Source organism: Crotalus tigris, unplaced genomic scaffold (assembly GCF_016545835.1).
Source record: "Crotalus tigris isolate CLP2741 ecotype Arizona unplaced genomic scaffold, ASM1654583v1 scf7180000019004.2909048, whole genome shotgun sequence".
Classification (NCBI taxonomy): domain Eukaryota; kingdom Metazoa; phylum Chordata; class Lepidosauria; order Squamata; family Viperidae; genus Crotalus; species Crotalus tigris.
The window spans coordinates 1,691,353-1,708,508 of record NW_024097319.1 but is presented as its reverse complement, the minus strand read 5'-3'; the positions used below and the strand labels follow the sequence as shown (position 1 = coordinate 1,708,508).

Sequence of the window (17,156 nt, the reverse complement as noted above, 5' to 3'; positions counted from 1 at the left end):
ATATTCGTTTATGTAAGCCATTTATTTATTTATTTATAAGCCATTCCAGTCAACCACCTACAATTGAACGATCTACAACTCACCAAATTCATAATTTGGGCTAATATAGATAAAACACATTGACAAAAACAGTACTATATTGACAATTAGAAACTAATTACAATAAAAAGCATATACTTAAATCCAACCATACATATATTGGAAATCTAATCTGCATTATGGCTATTATTCCTTTTTCCATATGATTTAGCCTCCTCTAACAATTATGACTGGGTGAACACTTTATTATAAACTCAGGTGTTTCTTAAAACTATGATTTGTTGGATACTAATAATTGGTGACTTTAATATTAATCCATAATGAGTGCTTAGCATAGCATGCTATATCAAAATAAAACTATAACTTTGTGTTAAATATAAATCAGAGTTCTTGATTTCTTTTGCAATCAGCTATCTAGAAATTATTTCCAGTTGTTCACAAATTGTTCCACATTGCATTTAAGTTTTAAAAGAAACCCTTACAGAACAAAAGCAAATTTCATTCCACTTAATTTAGCAAAGACATCATTTCTTACATTTCCTACTATTACAGTATATTATTAAATTAGCTTAAGCCAATAATAAATTCTATTTTTCAATCGTGAGGATTCTGATTGAAACTATGCCTGCTCTCATGGCCTTTCCTTGCATCAAAACAAAAGGTAATTTATAGTTTGGCTATATGGGAGACAATTTAAGATTTGGGGAAACCATACTTTGGGAGCCCTGATGTTCATTTCATTTTTTTGTTATTTCATGTGAATGTTTTGTGATGTAAACACTATATTTGTACTGATTTTGCTAAGGAACTTTATTCAAACAAGCAACAAAAGCAATACATACTATATTAAGGAAAGAAGCATATTTTTTAGAATGAGTGTAACATGCTGATGAAAGTATTGACTTGAATCATGAAGACCCAGATTTTGAGACTCCACCTGACAACCAGATGACTTCAGCTAGTCATTCTCTCAGCCCAACCTAATTCATAAGGTTATCTTTAGGATAAAAGAAAGGGTCTAACCCCATGTATCTATTTTCTGCTGTTGAAAAAAGATGGGATATAAAGCCAGTGATAACAAATAAATATGCTGTTTTATGTTATACTTATTTCTGTTTTTGAGTCAGTGTCATCTTCTGGCGACTGCCTGGACAAATCCCTGCAGTTTTTTTGACAAGGTTTCAGAAATTGTTTTCCATTTCCTGCTTCCTGAGAATGTGACTGGCCCAAGATCACCCAATTGTCGTTCTGCTTACGGTGGAAATAGAACTCACGGTTCCCCAATTTCTAGCTTGGGCCCTTAACCACTACATAAAACTGTCTCTCTATATTATTACATCATTTAAATTAGATGACTGATGATTACAATGATAATGCTGTCCATTCAATTACATCCAATTGTTCAATGATTCTATGAATCAGCTCTCTCCCTCATATTTTCTGATCTTGTGCGGCTTTTTCCAGTTGTTGTACAGTATGTTCTAGCTGGTGTCATTATTGATGGTGTAAAGCCGCTATGTTTTTTGCAGCCTCATTTCCTTTTACTGCTGACCACTCCAAACATAATTACCTTTCTCAGTGAGTTTAATTGCATATGATTGAAATAAGCGGAATTTTGTGAGTTTTGCCTTCTATTGATATGTCTGGTTTTACATGTTCCAGTACTTGTTCATCATCTTTGCTATCCAAGGAATGAGCAGGAAACTTTTCCAACACTACAGTTTGAACAAGTTGATTTTTCTCTTGTCTAGTTTTTTTATTGTCCAATTTTTACAACCATGGCTAACTACGGCAAATACAATTGGGAGGACTAATCTCCATTTGTTGCCAGTCTGATGTCCTTGTTTTTCCACAATCGATTCATACTCATGATTATTGTGTAACTCAGTGCAACTCACAGCTTTATTTCTAGATTGCATGTACTACTTTGGAATTCTTCCATCTCTTCACCCTCAGTTGTTATTTTAACATTTCCACTCTTCGCATTTGTCATAAGCATGGTGTTTTTGGTATTCAAGAGGCCAAATTTCTCTTTCTTTTCCTTTGGATCAGATGTTTCAGTCCTTCCTTAATTTCTAAAAGTTGTGTTGTAAATTTATTGAAGACTGTTTATGTTTCTTCTTTCAATCATTATCCTTCTTCCATTTTCCTCAAAATCATATTGGCATACAAGTTGAAAAAGAATGGTGAAAGAATGCAGTCTTGCCACACTTCTTTCTATATCTCAAAACAATCAGTGTCTTCGTATGGACAGTAGCTACCTGATTTTGTTCAGTGATTACACCAACATGGCAGATGTGTTGGTACCCACAGGTCTCATAGGGCTCCCCACAGCTTATCATGATCTATACAGTCAATAAAGCAGAGGTAGACGTTCTTTGATATTCCTGAAATTTTTTCATGGTCCAGTGTAGATTTGCAATATGGCCCTGAGTGCCATGACCTCTTCTGAAGCAAGCTTGAACATCTGGTTATTTCCTTGCGATAGTCAGCATCAGATGTCATATAAATTAATGAGAATGTATTTTATTTTTTATTTATTAATTTATATGCTCTCTAACTCATTGTTAAAGTGACTCTAGGCAGCTTGCTAATGTGAGGAATGAGGGCAAAAATTGGAGCTATCCTTGGAATTATCATTTTTGGCAATGGAATGAACACTGATTGTTTCCAATCCTGTGGCCATGTGTTTGTTTCCCTAGTTTTCTGGCACAGGAGTGTGATGCTTGTGGGTGATATAGGCCTCAACAATTCTGTGGGGATGGTATCAACACCTGGGACCTTATTGCTTGGCAGATGACTCAATGCCCACATGACTTCTTCCAAAAGGATTGCAGATTCTATTCTGATTCTCTTTCTTTATTATTTAGAGGAGACTGGGACTCTTTGTTGCTAGCATATAGTTCTTCTGTTATATTCTCACCATCTGTTGTTGAAACCTTGTTGGTCAGACAGATCTTTACACAGTTTGTCTTTAAAGATGTTTTATGAGCAGTAAATGATGTTTGAATCCTTTTGACTTGCACAAAAGCATTCTGGCGTGGCCTTTCATGTAGTCCTCACCTAGCTCCTTCCAACCTTGGTTGCAGTAAAGTTTGTTATCTTTCCTTGTTGTTTTTTGGAAATTTACATTCAATTTCCTTGCTCCCTCCTGTTTGCCTGCTGTTTTGGCTGCTTTTCTTCGCTCACCTATTCTGATGGTTTCGTATGAAAACCAAGAATGCTTTTTCTCTGGCTTCTATTATGGCATATGTTCAATTGCTGTTTCAACAATGGTTGATTTGGGGGGGGGCACAGTGCACTGGGCATATTCTCAGCAGTGTCTGGCAGTTCAACATATTTTTCAGTCCAGTTGCACACATGAAAAGTATTTGGGTGATATCAAACTTTTTGTGCTGTCTTTTTGATGCTGCATAATTTAACTCTGTCCTTAGCTGCCAACAATTTATAATAAGAACTACAATGGGCACAAGATAGTCTTGACAGCGACTGAAATATACTGTTGATGACTGCATAGGACATAATTGATCTTGTTATGTGCAATTTATTTGGTGAGGTCCAAATGTAAAATCCATGATTTGAAATCCATTTTCATGGCAAAATTAATGCAAACAAAACTGATACAAACAATCACCTGGATCATTTCTCTTCCCAAGTCCAAAGATTCTAGTAATTCATATTTCTGCTTGACTGTCAACCTTTGCATTAAAATCACCTGTGTATGTAAACAATGTTCTTTTTGAGCACTTGCTTCAGAGGTTATTTTGATGCTAGCTTAGAAAACCTCTATTTCAAGCTCCATTGAAATCGTTAGGTGTGTAGACTTGGACAACTGTAATAGTTAGACTCTTGACACAGATTTGGATGGTTATAATGCAATCATTCACCATTAACAAGCTGCCCACTGCTGCAATAAGTTTCTTCTTGTGAAAAAAGCCATTTTATTCATTTTTCTGATGTCATGTCCAAGTGAATTCCTCAAGATAATGAATTCTTCAAACTGGAAATAGCCATTGTGTATCCAGTATAGCTCAATGACACCAAGGAGGCTGATTTTCAACCTAGCCATTTCAGATTGCTGTCAAAGGCTTATATCTCCAGCCCTGAAAAAAAATCAAATTACTTTTGTAATGATAATGCTCCCTCTTGCTCCGAAATAAAAGAGCATGTATGGAGATGAATTTAGATTGCACCTGACTGGTAATGACTTCCATGAATCATTGGAAAAAAGAGAGGCAATGAACTAAAAATAGTTTTAAATTATCCTATGTCATTTTCTTAAAGAGTTTTTATCTTCAAAAACAGAATAACAGTGCAGCAAGAAACTAGAAACTGACAGAAATATATTCTTGCCAAATGTGAAAACATTATTTGCTCAACAAAATCAGAAGAGATATGTTTACTAAAATTGTAAATATATTGTTAACATTACCACAGCTCTTCTAAAATATAGGAATGTTTTAGTGAAATGTTCCAGCACAGCAGAATAACAACTGGCTTTTTCACGTTCTTTAACAGAAATATAACCTTGAGGCAGTCGAGGAGTGTCTCTATCACTCAATTTAGAACCACGCTCAGGAGAAATAATGGGTTCTAAAATAGAAACAAACAAAAATCATTGAGTTTAACTAACAGCAATTCATAAAAACATGTAACAACAGATTCTAAACCTCTTATTAAAAGAGCAAAATCTATACAGTGAGCCTTTAATTATAATAACTTATCAAAATATTTTTTCAAAGACAATGCCACAGAATATTATTTATATACATTAATCTCTTGTATATGGTTTTAAGTGAATAAGCATCACACCCACATTTCAAATCAATATGTTTTAATCAGTGAAAGATGGTTCTTGGTACAATCTGAGTTAGTCACTTCATGCAGTCGTTGGAGAATATATTCCTCACTCTGCTTTCCAGAAAAAATAAATATCAAATGCTATAGTGCATGTTACATTTCTTTGGTTACTTGATTCATGAAAAATAAATAAAATAAATAAGCATGAAAGGGGAGATATAACAAACCTTTTAGGTGACTTGTCCAGGAAAAAGGAAAATCATTAACTTTCTTTTATAATGTTTATAACTGCTATCTGAAATCCACATGATCAAAGAAAATCAGTTGGTTTCCTTACCAGTTGCTAAGAGATTATTCTTCCTTTTAAAATTCCTCAGTTTGTATATTGTTTTGCCTTACATAAAGATTACCATTTCCCATTGATTATTGACAACTACTCTGATTTTGATATTTTATCTGCCCATAAACTTTGTCACATCCATATGAGACTTATAATTTTTTCAAAGTCCACAGATAGACCACTTGGCAATATGTAGTGAAAGTTTAGCTGTGAGTTAATAAATAATATTTTTGAAAGTAGATCCCTAATTTGTGAGGATATGATCAATTCAAAATTGTCAAATACCTGACATGCATGTGGCAACCCACCTGAATCTTGGCCTGAAGTTGAGAGTTGGGTCAGTTCAGTGGATTCACTCATGGCATCAATTTCAGGGGAAAGACAATTATTGTGGTCAAGTATGCTTGAGCTGGAAACAGAGCCTGAAGAAATGCTTTGTAATGTAGGGCTAGAAGCAGGCAAGGAAAGCCCATTGGCGAAGGCAGGGAAAGTAGGGTCAGGGGTGTCTGAGCAAAGAAGAGCAAGGAAAGTTATATTCATTGCAGATCAGCTGCTGGCAGCAGAATATGCAGGGAAAGTAAAGGTTAAGAAATTTATAACTGCTCCCAACCTAATAAAAGATCAAACTAGAAAAAAAATCTGAAGAAATATTTTTCAGCATTTCTCTGATAGCTAGTCAGAAGTTGTTGTGTTTGATTACTTATCTGCTGCTAGTAATAAAGGAGATTGATGGTGCAAGAAGAATTAGGAGTGACACATTATATTGTTGCTGTAAAATGATATTGAATGGCCATTATGTTTAAAGATATGTAGGTCCTGAAAAGTCTCAAGAAGGAAAGATACGCAGTATTCAAAAGTAAAAACTGAGAAAAATACATTTAAATAAGAATTGCACTACTCTTTTCAGGGTAAGCAGTTGCCATGGTCAGTTATGTCTCAATATGAACTGTATTTGTTCCAAAGAAATATCTTTAAGTCAATGAATTCTTTCGAAAATAACTTCAAGATCTGCTGTATTAACAATGTACTTTTCTACATCCAAACATAAGCAATAAACAAAATCACAATAGATCCATGTAAGTTATATTCTCTGGAATCAATTATAAGATGTTTGCCCTGAAATTTATAGATGCTCTAAGGAATTCATCAGCCATTTTTTGAAGTTAACTATCAAGGAGACCTGATTTATGCTAAGCCATTTGACTCTCTCAGCTTCCAGAGAGAAAATAATGTTTGACATCTACCTAATTCAGTTAAACAACAGCAAACTCACATAATAGAATGCTGTAAATCACGGACTCCTCGGATTAGCAAACCAGCCCTGATAGGTCTTTAAACATTGCCCTGTTTTCTTATTAGACTTCTAACAGAAGCTGTTCTAGGCAACAACAAATTTAAGTTTCAAATAAAAAAAATAACCAAACTTATATTCAATGGACATAGGTATAATGCTTTTGAAAGAGAAGTCAACAATATAAAGTTTACTGTAAGGCTAGTTGTACTATCACTCCCTGTATTTCATACATACAAATGTTAATTTACAGATACTGAGTTTGAAACTACGTTGGACCAGACAGAAGAAATGGCAGAAAATAAATGCTCAATCTAGGAAAAAAGAATACTGAAATAGAATAAAAAGAGAGAAGGTGGGAAAAAAATCTTTATCTTTCCCATAGAGATAGACAAGATCTTTTAAATATATCAAACTGGGAAAAGTCTCATTCTATAAACAGCACAGCTGTTTAAGGAGTTATAGAAATCTTTCTGAGATATTTTATTAAACATTCACTGCATCAATTCTCATTTTAAAGATTTGACTTTAATAACTCTGGTTTTTTAGATGCAATACTGTTACCTATTCCCTGACAAACAAGAGACCTGTTTGTGGTAATACAGATTAAGATCAAATGAACATTTAGAAAAAAATAACTAATGGAGAGACAGAAATAGTGATATTTCTATAGTGAGCCCAAGGCGGATAATTGGAAAGAGTCAACAACCAAAACTCATTAAAATCCCAGAAGCAGAAAATGTAGCAAAATAGAAAAGAGTGAGAGAGAGCGAAAAATAAGAGGAACAAAACAGAATGATGATTCAAAATATAATGCACATCTAGAGCAAAGAATCCAGGAACAAGTATGCAAGATACAAGTAAGACTAGAGAAGATAAAATGTATAAATATATGGTTAGTCTTTATATAACAATAGACTGAATTAAGACATTGGCCATGAAAGAGAAAACATGTACACTAGAAACGTTCCTTCAGGAATCAGAAAGTCTGTTATATCAACATAATAAAATGGTATAATAATCTATGTGTACTGAAAAACTAGATTTAGAGCACATTTTCAGACACTTCCAAAATTAGAATTCAGTGATTGGCCCAGAAGCATTCAATGTTAATGGATTATGTGTTCCATTGACTTAAGCCTAACTACCAAAGGTTAGCCACTTAAAAAATATATTTTAAAATCATTTCAACATGCAACAATGGTACCAATTTTACTGTTCCCTGTCTTAAAGTTCTGGAACCAAACATCCAAAAGGATTATTGTGGATACCTCAATGTATTTTAATAAACAGCTGCATAAAACACAATAGTTGAAAATTTACATTTTATTATCTAGCATTACCAGTTTTTCGACTGATTTTTTCTGAAAATGTTCTTTTAAAAGACAGATGTTTAAAATCTGTAATTTCTTCCTCTTTAGCTGATGTTATCATGATTGTGCCTGAATTGCTTAATGAGAACATTTCAGGGTTGAGATCATCATAACTGCAAAACAAAAACATACATGCACACAAGCACATACTTAACTGAAATGTAGTAATATTACAACATTGTTATCATACACGCTTGATGCAGAACAATTCATCTAAACATGTTAACAATCCTGTGGATAATCTAAAATGCAGCAACAATAGGATAAGCCTAGACTATATTAGTTAACATTCTTCTTCTTTATTGGTGTCAGAAGTTAACATTATGAACTGCATCTTTTAACAGCCAGATGACTGCAACCAGCTCTCATTAAATAATTTAAGAGGTCCAACATAAATGAAAGTTTTCTAGTATTTAAATTGTCAATATATAGTAAGCAAGACAAATTTCAAATCTGAAATAACATTCTGTAGATATACTGTATATAAAAAACATTTGAATTTGTTGCAAAGGATGTAATAGCAGTTATAGTACTGGTAATTCATTTTGAACAAAGACCAGCACAGAAAAGATTGTATAAACAATTTGCATCATTTTATTTATGGACTAATCAAGGGAGACTGACAATCACAAATGTCTTTTAAATTGAAAAGCATATCATGTCAAGGACATTTATATCATGTGTATGATGTCATTATACAAATATTACAAATTACTACTTTTCATTAACTGACATCATTTTCATGGTGCCATCATTACACAAATAATATAATCAGCCAATACTCAAGGCATCAGACAACCACTGGAAATACTAGGGCATTGGCTGAAAAGTGGACAAAACCTATGGAGAAATTCTCTAAAACTTCCACTTTTTAAGTGAGTTTATTGTTGTTCGCCTTGAGATATCCAGATTCTACTGAAACTTCGATGAACAGAATTCAGTTCCACAAAGTCATGAATGGACTATAGTTGTGCTAACAATAAACGCTGTTATCTTATACAAAGACTGAAGAGTTGCCTCACTAGGTCTTTTATTGCTTCAAGATTTTTTTTTCTGAAAAAATCAGCCTTAATGATCAGGTATACCACACCTGCTTCAAATGTAAATTTAAAATATGGCCTCAGCAAGGAACAATAAAGAATGTGATTATCCATAGTGGACAGGAATTTGCTTCCATGTCCAAAATGGTATAGAGTTTCCTGCCTGAGCTGGGGGTTGGACTAGATGACCTCCAAGGTCCCTTCCAACATCATCATCATCAACATCATCATCATCATTATTATTAAGTCTTCTCTGAGCAATGCCTTTAGTTTCTTAGAAATTACCCTGGACTTCTTTGAGACTTCCCAGAGTATTATACACCATGTTCCTCAGGTGAACGTATTCAATCATGCCTAAGAAATGTAACTATGATACTGAATTACCTCTATTTGTACACAATCTACAAGATAGTGGACTGATAGTAAAATGTTTTTGACTGATTTGTTTAACTGGGTTCTCTTTAACTAATTTTAGATCTTGTGTGAAAACATATCATTTTAGGTCATATTTATGTAGAAATGCTGAAAATTCAAACAGATTCACAAACTTTTAAACATCACATAGAACTAAAAGGAATCCATAGATTATACTTGAAGAAACAGTTGCTTTTCTTCAACTCTGCCCTAACAGAACAAAATATTTTGATATTAGCACTATGGTAGTTGAAATGAAATTCAGAGAAAAGTCAGGAATTGGCTGAAGAGCCTATACAATGAGGAAATGTTTCCCACTAAAAATCTACCCCCGTTTTAGAAAATTCCAACAATGACTTTTATGCAGGTGCATCATTTAACTATATGAGACAGGAGACCATCAAGATGTACGTTCATTTTTATAGGAAACAGAAACAGCTAAATGAATACCAGTTTCCAAAATGATGTTGTTTCAACACTTGAATAGTGTTCTGAATTGCTTATGTCCTGTGATTAATTTTTTAATTAATACACGGAAAAGGCAAACTACAGTAGCTCTTCATATTCAGTTCTGAGAGTTGTAAGATAAAGAACTTCAAGCTGTATCCCCATTAGATAATTATTTCCCTCTTTTGGCAATACTTGCCAGACACTTAATTCTCATTAATATCTAATTTTCCTTTAGTGATGCTTAAACTAGGCAACTCTGGAGATGGAGGAAGGGGGAGAGACTGTAGGATTATAAAAGATACCCAGTGAATGCAACTCCTTTGTGAATCAAATTCGGGAGATCATTCCTGTCATTTGGGTTCATTTGCGAATAATTAATGAGAACAATTTAAATAAAAATTATGTTTGTTTTGGTCTTGGCACTTCCTTTGATGTCTTTGGTATCCTGGTTTGATATCTGTCCTAGAAATTTTAAATAAGCCAGCAACACAAAAATTTTAGTATATATGTAAAACACATTTTTTGAAATAAGAGGCTGACACAGTTAAATTGCCTCATTAGTGATTATTCTTTTCACTTTCCACTTTTTACCTGTCTGGACTTGGTATAAAATTTTCAGTATTATAGAGCTCCTGTGTCCGTTTTTTAAACAAACTGAAGTGAACAATTGCCAGGTAAATGTTGAGCTGAGCTCGCCATGGCATTTCTTCATTATATAGCCGACGAAATCTTCTTCGTCTTATGTAGACATCAGAACATATATTTAGCTTAATTATCAGGATTTCAAAAGCAATTTTTCTTTTTTCTTCTATTTGTTTCCTAAATAAAACCATAGGGACAACACCTTGAATGATAAGCAGTCATAGGAGAAAAAATATTTTAAGATATAGAAACTATTACATTCCTAATAATATAGATATGGATATGGACATAGATATATTTCTTTGAAACTTACTTCTTTGTAGTTATTTACATTTATAAAGAAATAAGTTTCATTAAATTAATAAATTAACTTTGATTAATTTAGTCTAAAGAAAGCATATACAGCAGAAATGAACAATTTCTAGAAGAGGGACCAGCTTGTTCCGCAGACCAGATCTAGGGGGACATATCTCTATAAAGTCCTCACCATGCACATTATAAAGTGTCTAGTTAGCAATTTGTTCAAGGCACAAGGCAGTAGCTTCTGTTAAGCTGACTTTGCTTACCTTTTGCTTTTCATGTAGCAAAGTTATGCAGACAGCCATGTCCCCATAATTCCATCACTTCTTTCCTATTATTTTTATCTGAAAATTTTTTTCTATTATTTTCTATATGTAAATAGCCCCTTTGGTGTAGTGCATTGGTGGCGAACCTATGGCACGGGTGCCAGAGATGGCACTCGGAGCCGTTTCTGTGGGCACACATGCTGTTGCCCCAGCCTTGCCTCCCCCTGTGTGCCCCCCTGAAGGAGAGTTGCCCCTGAGCGTGGCCCACCCGGAGCAGCGCAGCCAAGGACATGGCAGCCAGGCAGCGTAGACAAGACTCTGCCCTCACACCCCATTGTGCACAGTTGATGCTGCAGGGCGCGGGCAGAGGGCGTGACTGCTATAGCGCTGCTGGGCTGCCTAGGCGATCTGCAGTGGGCCCTGGAGGCGGTGAGTGGCCCTGCAGGCAGGCGGGATGGGGAATGGGGGAGGAGCAGGGGTGGAGCAGGGGCAGGGCCAGTTTTTGGGCGCTCGGTCTCTAAAAGATTTGCCATCACTTTTTAGTCCCACCCAGTCTGCCATTACCACTGCAGCCATGCCCACCCAAAGAGCCATGCCCACCCAATTGGCCACATCAACCCAATGAGCCACGTCCACCCGGCACCTGACGATACATAAGTGGGTTTGGGGTTGCAATTTGGGCACACTGTCTCTTAAAGGTTCGCCATCACTGGTGTAGTGGTTAAGGTACCAGGCTAGAAATCAAGAGACTGTGATTTCTAGTTCTGCTTTAAGTATGAATCCAGCTGGGTGACCTTGGGCCAATCACTCTCTCATAGCTCCAGGGAACAAGCAATGGCAAACCACTGCTGAAACCTCATCAAGAAAATTGTAGGGACTTGTCTAGGCATCACCAGGAGTCAATATTGATTCAAAGGTATAAGCACACAAACAAAAAATAGCACACATGTATACTCTCTCAAGTCCTGATAGGCTGTCTTCTTATGGCAATGGGGTGGGTGGGTGTTCCTGCTAGGGAAAAGCTAAGAATTCCAGGAATATAGGCCAAAGTATATACTCCCAACAGGGAAACCTAAGGTATGAAGTTTATCCCACATGCCTAACTAAAACCAACAGGCACTTATATCAAATAATAATGATAAGGAAAATGTCAAATATCGATGGACACTTTAGTGACAACAGCAAAAACATCATTTCACAGTAGGTGGGGAAATGCAGTAGTAAACAAGTCCTGTACTTTACCCCAAAAAAACCCACGAATAAACTGATTAATAAGTATTAATTAATAATAATTAATAAACTGCCAAGATGGAATTACAGTGGGAATATGGAATGTAAAACATGAATACAGATAAGCTCAACACAATGAAAGATGAAATGAACTTACTAACATTAGAGAATCAGAATGCAGTGAGATTTCAAAAGAAAATCATAATATTAACTATTGAGAACATGGAAAACAAAGAAGAAATAGTATTGCTTTCACAGTCAGGAAATATATATAGATAGTCCACAAATTATGACAGGTTACTTAGTGACTGTTCAAAGTTACAACAGACCTCTGCAGAGGTACTTATGACTTAGTTTTGAAGTTACAACAGGCAGGGGTCCACTCTATAATCATGTGAATTGTGTTTTGGGCACCTGGAAACAGGCCATATTTGTTTGTAGCATCCCATAGTCATGTGACCACATTTTGACATTTCCCCCCCAAAAATGACATTTACATGTGGTTTTTGGCAAAACCAGTCCATAGCGATCAATTGGTTCACTTTAATGACCACGGATTCACTTAATGAGGGCCACAAAAAAGGTCATAAAATTGGGTCGGTCATGTGATGACCAACTTTATGACCATCAGGACTTATGACTGTTGTAAGTCAAGGATTACCAGTGGCAAAGATAGTATATATCTTGCATATAATTCAAGCAGTGCCCAATAATATCAATTAGATTTCTTGGACACCCTTTTAATATAATTGCTATCCAAGCATAAACTCCACCACTGATGAAGAATAAGAGGAAATTGAGCTCAATCTGAAATCAACATAACATGCAAGCAAGATCCTAATGGTTAGAGAATCACGAAGTTGGAGACAATGAAGAAAATTCATAGGTTTGTTTTTGGTGGGGAAAATGGAACTGACTTAGGATCATGCTGCAAACTATAATTCATGGTCTTCCAGTTTTAGCCTGCTGTCTTAACTATTATATTAAATCTATATGGACAGATGGTTTTTGATTTCCCAGTCTATGGTTGATGGACAGTAATGGTCCAAAGACACCACAATGCCCAGCCAGCAAGTTTCTTTACCTCTGGGAGGACTACAACCTAGGTCCACCAATTTTCACATTACATCAAATTTGCTTCCAACTGACTGTTTGACAGCCTCCATTTTGTTTTGGATTGCTCAAATAATTCAAATAATTTAAAAATTTAAAAAAAATCAAACTTATTTCAAGTCACTTAAAATTCAGCCTGGAAGTTTACTGAACTTTAGTGAATATTAATGAAATTTGTGTTGTATGATGATAATTAATGAAATTAATTATCCAGCATTCTTTTTTATTTAATTGTAATATGTCATAAATTGTAATGTGTCATAAATTCCTAAACATAAATACTGTTGTAATTTATTTTTAAAAAATTACTTAAGTTACCGTTTTCCACCAGGTGTTTTCACCTGGCCTGATGATTTAGTAGACTGTTTAGGCAGACCTATCTTCTTGGAACCCCTCTTCTTGGGTGTTGGTAACTCTATCACCTATATAAAGAAATCGTTATATCACAATAATCATAAATGTTCAAAATACTAATTTCAGTTATCCAGAGCCTAGTAAGAACTCAAAAAACAAATATGCATTTATTTTATTTCTAAATAAATCCTAACAGTACCTTCATAAAATAAAATAAATTATGTTGAGAATAACAAACAATCATAATGAATTGTAATAAAATTGGAAACATGCAAGTTTTATAAATACATACATATATACAAACGTACTAGGAAGATTTTTTTTTCTCTCCTGCAGAATTATTTTTCTGACGAATCTATTTCTAATCTGGTTGTTCAGGTATTTCAACAGTTACAATTGTGATTGAGTCCATCCACCTTGTTACTGGTCGTTCTCTTCCTCTTTTCTTCTACCTTTCCCAGCATTATAGACCAGAGAACTAAGTCTTCATATAAAATGGATCCAAATTACAATTTGAGCCTAGGAGGATTCTGATCTATGTAGATATCAATACAAAAGTCTTTCCATAATCCATGAAGCACATGCCAATTTCTTTTTGGAATTCTTTGGGTTTCTCAATTATCCAGTGTGCATCAGTAATAATGTTTCACATTCCTTTGACTTTTCTAAAACCAGCTTGAACATCTAGCATCTCCCTCCACGCAGGGCTCTAATTTGTGTTGTATGATAAGCATTATTTTGCTATAATTTTAATTTGCTAGTGATGATAAGCATTATTTTGCACACTTTGTTAAAATGGCTTCTTAAATTTAGCTTTCTTTTTGTAAAATAAATGATGACATGGTGTAATATGTCATATGTTGTTGTTATTTGAGAACCTACTTTTAAGAAATACTAAGGACCAGATGATTTTTACTATGTTCTGATACATAAAACCATAGAACTCAAAGAAGGTATACATTCTTTTTCACATGACTATCTATGTAAGATATTTTTCCCACGGGCCATTATAGAAAGAAACTTGTAGAAAGGTGACTGGAAAATGAAAATTCCTCTTTCACATGAATGGAGAGAGAGAAGCACAGCTGTAACAGACTGGATAATTGTAACATTTTTCCATCAGTTAGTGTTTTTAAGGGAAACCAAGCTTCTGATAAAGTAGATTCACAACTTTTCTCAAAAAAACAGGAATCTCTGTTCTCTGTTTACTTGTTAGCAATTAACAAACAAAACTCAAATAAAGGCCAGAATGGCTGGAGAACAAGACTGCTAATGGCTTGGTTACTGAGTTGCTTGTTGGCTGGCAATGCTGACACCTTGGTGGAACTGGAAGTATTTCAGACTAGAACACATTAGTTTATCTAAAGGAGACAAAAGAGACAAGGCAGACAAGAAAATGACAAGACACAGGAAAAGAGCTGAATTATCATACAGTGACAGAAAGGAGTAAAGTCAGCTGAAAGCTACATTATGTGGAAGCAAAGGAGAAATAATTTAAGGTCTGAGATGAAATGAAGTTTACTTCTAAGTATTTCATCATTCTTGAATGTCTCAAAAGAGAAATGCAGATCTCCAATTTGTTGAGGCACATTAAGCCAAAAAAAAGCCTCTGTAAAAAGAGTTTGAAAGTGAAAGTAGTTTAGAAAGAAAGAAAGAGGAAAAACTGTACAGTACCTAAAAGAGACAGTGTCAAAAATAAAAGGAGACTCTATGTGATCTGAACTTAGTCTGAAAAAACGGAAAGAAGTTGTTAAAAATCTCTGTAGATAACCAAGTAAATAGGCTTAAAGGAAAATATTTGGGGTATAGGTCAAGTTAAAAATAAAGAAAGATTAAGCCTCTAACCTAGTAAAACTTAAGTGTTATGCATGTGCCTCTAAATTAATATACTTCAATCTGTTACTACATGTCTGAGGCACCTATGCTGAACCATCTGGCAAGAAACCTGTGACCACTCTCATGCTTAATTATTAACCTTGTAGCTCCTGCTATAACTTATCTTTATTATTTGATATAAATCCTTATTGAAATATCTTCTCAATCATCAAAGCTATAATCTTACTGTTCAGCTTAATTTAGAACTGCATTTCCACAATTTATATTCTGTACAATTACAAAATGCATTCATTCGCATCTTCCCAACATCCAAAGTATGTTATGTCAGCGCAAATACTACATACATGAATAACATCAAAAAATACTTCTTCATATACCTTACATAAGTAAAAAAGTAGATATTAATATAGAACATATTCTACATGAGATTATTTTATATAATTTTCTATTTTCACTGGTACAGTGGACTGTTAACACAGTTATAATTTTTGACTTCAGAATTTGATTTTATACTCAACTATGACAAAAATTGTAATTCTTATTGAATTTTTATTCAGTTAACTAACATATCCCAAAATCTGAAAAAAAAAAATTCAATTAACCTTTGAAACATCTGGGGTCATGGTCTTCTTTGTATCTGCAGATCCACGAACCTTCTTCTTCTTTTTGGGAATTTGTTTGATACCAAGAAGAAATCTATTCCGTCTAGTAAACAAAAACAGTTAATATTACTATGCTAAGTTTTTTCAAAAATTGGCAGCAGTTTTGAATATTTATTTTCAATATTTAGAGCATTATTCACCAATAATTTTTGACACTTTTTAAAAAAAATACACGGTTTTGTTTAGATTAAGAAAGGCTGAATGTTCTGTGCTTCAAAACATTTTAGTCTGATTTTATTATAGAAAAGGTAGAGAGGGAGTTAAGAATGAAAAAAGTAAGAAACAAGCATATACAATAAGAAGCTGCTGCAATCTTAGTCTGACGATTATTGCTATAATAACTAATGTACATTACAAATTATGGAATTATGTCTTAGCAGCCACATTAATATGAAAATATATTATAGTACAACAAGTACAAGATCAACTATCATTACAGCTATCGTTTCTGCAATTGCATGGCAATAACACTGACAGAATTTTGTCAATTCAAAATACTTTACACCTACTTTTTAAGATACTCTAGAACATCATCAGCCCACTCCACTATTCGCAACAATTTTTCCTCATTTAGTGCTCTGAACACAAGCATGACAAAATATTCAAGGAAACGGGAGTTCTTCTTAAATTTCAGTACTGTGTAAATGTAAAATAAGTGCAGTCATTCCATGCCATTATATGTTTAGTACTTTCCGTTTTTAGTTACTATTCTTGATAAAAGATTCAATTAATCAAACTAATTTGTATCACTTTAAAAGGAATTAACATCTGAAAATAGATTTCTAAAATCTAAAATTTTTAATCTACATCCAAAACAAAAATTAAAACTTGACATTAAAAAATAATAAAATAATGCTTGTTATAGAGAACATTCTTTAAGGTTAAAATTTAAATCACTAAGATTATTTGATATATTTTAATGATGTCAACTATTTGCAGTTGACATATGCCTGCATTGTGGAATGTGTCAATTTTTTGCTAGTTAAAGAAGGGTGTGCCATGATTT

General features: G+C 34.1%; 1 protein-coding gene across 8 annotated transcripts in view; it reads right to left on the bottom strand.

Moving 5' to 3' along the window:
- CFAP54 (cilia and flagella associated protein 54) overlaps positions 1-17,156 on the bottom strand; it is a 186,702-nt gene that overhangs the window by 106,358 nt on the left and 63,188 nt on the right. For 7 of the 8 annotated variants that reach the window (XR_005558519.1, XM_039358159.1, XM_039358161.1 and 4 more), the window contains 7 exons: positions 16,660-16,786; positions 16,091-16,193; positions 13,617-13,720; positions 10,339-10,566; positions 7,814-7,956; positions 5,488-5,685; positions 4,472-4,632 (listed from right to left, as the gene is read on the bottom strand). Coding sequence is in view for 7 of the 8 variants with exons in the window: in XM_039358159.1 (XP_039214093.1) it covers positions 4,472-4,632; positions 5,488-5,685; positions 7,814-7,956; positions 10,339-10,566; positions 13,617-13,720; positions 16,091-16,193; positions 16,660-16,786 (1,064 nt within the window). In the remaining variant the exon portion in view is untranslated. The remainder of the gene's footprint in view (positions 1-4,471; positions 4,633-5,487; positions 5,686-7,813; positions 7,957-10,338; positions 10,567-13,616; positions 13,721-16,090; positions 16,194-16,659; positions 16,787-17,156) is intronic. The other variant, XM_039358165.1, reaches the window with a different exon arrangement.